Source organism: Limulus polyphemus, unplaced genomic scaffold (genome assembly GCF_000517525.1).
Source record: "Limulus polyphemus unplaced genomic scaffold, Limulus_polyphemus-2.1.2 Scaffold46, whole genome shotgun sequence".
In the NCBI taxonomy this organism is placed as follows: Eukaryota; Metazoa; Arthropoda; class Merostomata; order Xiphosura; family Limulidae; genus Limulus; species Limulus polyphemus.
Window position 1 is genome coordinate 767,310 of NW_013665656.1, and position 3,477 is coordinate 770,786.

At 34.3% G+C, this 3,477-nt stretch overlaps 1 protein-coding gene across 1 annotated transcript in view; it reads left to right on the forward strand.

Annotated features, from left to right (window-relative positions):
• The window catches only part of LOC106462582 (titin-like), a 454,586-nt gene that overhangs the window by 2,625 nt on the left and 448,484 nt on the right, over positions 1-3,477 (forward strand). Inside the window, 1 exon segment of the mRNA XM_022390129.1 lies at positions 3,007-3,063. Within this exon segment, the coding sequence (XP_022245837.1) occupies positions 3,007-3,063 (57 nt within the window).

Genomic DNA, 3,477 nt, shown 5'->3' on the forward strand with positions numbered 1-3,477 from the left:
GACAGCTAGCGCAGATAGCCCTCGTGTAGCTTTGCGCGAACTCTAAAAAACAAACAAAAAAATCCTAAAAAGAAACTCGCCGTAATACCATTCTGGACTGAAATTATCCATAAATAATACATTTTCTAGAGGACAGAAGTCCCCCGGTGGGACAGTAGTAAATATATGGACTTAAAATGCTAAAAACTGGGGTTCGATTCCCCGCGGTGAACACAGCAGATAGCCCAATGTGGCTTTGCTTGAACAACAACAACGTAGAGAACAGACTTTAAAATAAAATAACAAAAAGCCTTGATATACCATGGTGACAAAAAATGGTGCCATCTCCACAGTAGCATAACATTCTGAAATAATGTGTCATATTAACCTTGAAGTAATTTTATTTGTTTCAGAACATTTTCTACATACATTTTAATTGTCTTTTGTTAGTGATCTTACCAATTCATTTCCGGTGTATTCAAACATAATGATAATTATATTGTACTTGATTTTACTTTCCAAGACACTTTATGTTCATATTTGAATCTCTTAAACTTGTTTACAGTCTTACAGTATAAAGTATTACAGTTCGCGTATTTGATAATTTTAATAAAATTTTGTGTGTTTTAGATTACTTAAGTGTTGTTTATATGAAAGTGTTAAATTTGAGAGTATTTTAGGTATTTAAAACTAGTGTGTTTGAAAGGTGTCAGGCCCCTTTATATTTAAAAACTTTCCTAGCCTGTGTTTTTGAAAATTACAAGCCTCGTAAGCATGAAATTATGTTTTGCTTCTCTGAAAATAACAAGTACTCTAGTGTGTGCAAAAACATTAAACCTAAATATAGTGTATTTTGAGAGTTTCTAAACCCTTACATTTCGTGTGTTTGAGGGCGTTTAAAGTCTTAAATCTTGTATGTTTAAGAGTATCTAAGTCTAGCGTGTTTAAAATATTTATGTTTCATATGTTTGAGGACATGGTATCCAGGTGATTTGAATAGTTAAAAAGTGCTTCATTAACAGTAGCTAGGGGTAATCATATATCTTAGGTGGTAGAGCACTTGATGAGAAGTATCGACTCTATCCTGGAACACACATATACCCAAAGGTAATTACTACTACAGAAAAGTTGGTGCTCAGCTAGTGGTCATCTGACAACCCTGAAACTCGACCTTAAAAGGAAAGGGTCTTGTTGGTAAAAAATGGGTTTTGTGGAATCACAACACCTAGAATGTGACTTATTAGAAGTAACAAAGGGGTTAACCCTTCAGCTCAGGCGGAGGTACCTTCTCTAAGTGTGTTAAAGGTTTTGTATGTTTGAGACTATTCTATACTGTAGGTTTGAAAGTCCTGGGTGTTTAAATCTCGGGTATTTTAAAACATTAACTTTCATATACATGAGAGAATTTTGTAAACTTACATCTTGCTGTTGATTACTTATTTTAACGAAAATCAAATAAGTCTTATAACCCTTGCATGCACAAAAACTTCAAATGAAATGATATTGTTTCTAGGAGTGATGACATGATGTGTAACGACCGTGCATCTTGACAACAGAGCTATAGCATAGTTTCTATTGGAAAAGGCTCCGTTATAAGGTTTTCATATCCAAAACACACCATTCCTTCCAACATGGTTTTCACAGTTGATCTAATCTATGAGAGCAGTTTGTCTCTACAAAAATCTACAGGCGCTTCATCCAGCAACATGACGAGTATGTCTTTGTATGGAATAGCATGATTACTAGTTTCAATCTCCAGCTTTTTGAGGTATGCACAGTTGAGCGGATATGTAGTGGAAACAATTTATGTACACGTGACTTGTGTCACTTTTTCAGAAGGAGTTCTTTATTCATTATGTTGCAAACCCAGACACGTGAGCGGTTCTTGTCACTGATCTTTGTGTTCGAGGATTTTCACTTGTTACAAGAAGCTGCACTTTGTTTACACGGCTGAGGTACGACTTATCGCAAGTCTCTTTCTAAAAGGTCCTGATGCCCAAATTGGTACATATTTCTTTGTTTTCCAATACCATCAAGCAGGAATGTCCCTATCTTGGAAATTCTAATTCCCCGATCTAAGTACATACCCTTCCTAAAAGCGATCAATTTTCAGTGGCATCACACTACCCAATAAACACCAAATCATATCAAAATGTACTTTTGATACATTTCGTTCCTCTATGACTTTATATCAGCAGTAATTGTTACGTGACTTGCTGATTTGCTTATATAAAATCGTTTTGATGTAAAGTACTGCTGTAAACTATAGTTTTAATGCTGAAGTTAGATATTTGCTAGATGGCTAATGACACAATATCTAAAAGTTTCACGAAAGTTAATAATTTGGAAGTTTCGCGCAGTATCAGAAAACAAGGGTACGATATGAACTAATTAGTGAAAAATCAATGAGTAATCAGAGATTCAGTTCAATGTTAGTAGTGAAAATTATCGCGTCCATTCAGTAAGTTTATAAATTAGGCATACGTACTATTAGTCTTGGAATTTCTGTTGAAACGTTGTTTGTGAACTTATGACTACAATAAACAATAGCAAACAATATTGAAAAATGAATTTATTCATTACCCTTACGTGGACTGGACTTGGCATTACTTTTGCTAAATAATCCAAAAGAATCCGCCTAACAATAGAACACGTTACAAAAGTACTCAACCGTGTAGTTAAGACATTTTATAAATGTAATGATATGTTTCTGTTTACAATGCTGAAAAATAAACCAAAACAGACAATATTACAATATTTAATGTTAATCAAATTTTGAATTGATTTTGAATAGTTATTTTTTTATTCATAGCTTTCTAACAATTTAACATGTAGACGCAAACCCATGGAACAACCTAGGTGTTGTTGTAATTTGTCATCAAAGAAGCATGTAGAAACAGAGAAAGCTGCTATTTATTGCTAATTAAATGACGTAAACGTTTCGGCCGAGTCCACATATGCCATATAATACATTCTCGTGTTATCTTACCTGAACCGTAACGTACACGTATTGTTTCATTATTACAGTTCAAGAGGCTGCTCAAATTGTCGAGATCTTGAAGAGAAGATTCGCCTTTCTCTCCGGTAAGTTCCATGTTTTGATTGGTTGAAAGGGAAGCCATATATCACGAGTTATTTATGTTTGTGCATCTGTACAGACGAGTCACGGGCCGTTGTTTCAGCAATATTCTGAGAATGATTAAATAATTACGGTCAGGTATGCCAATCTATTTAGGCGGTTTTTGTATAGAGTCGCGGTACTATACACTAGTGCAAGGACAATTTGATAACAGTTTGTCAGTATTGTGTTTATTTGTCATCCGTATTATGTTACAATATTTAGGTGGTTTTTGTATAGAGTCAAGGTGCTTGCTATACACTAAGTGCAAGGACAATTTGGTAACAGTTTGTCAATATTGTGTTTATTTGTCATCCGTATTATGTTACAATATTTAGGTGGTTTTTGTATAGAGTCAAGGTGCTTGCTATACACTAAGT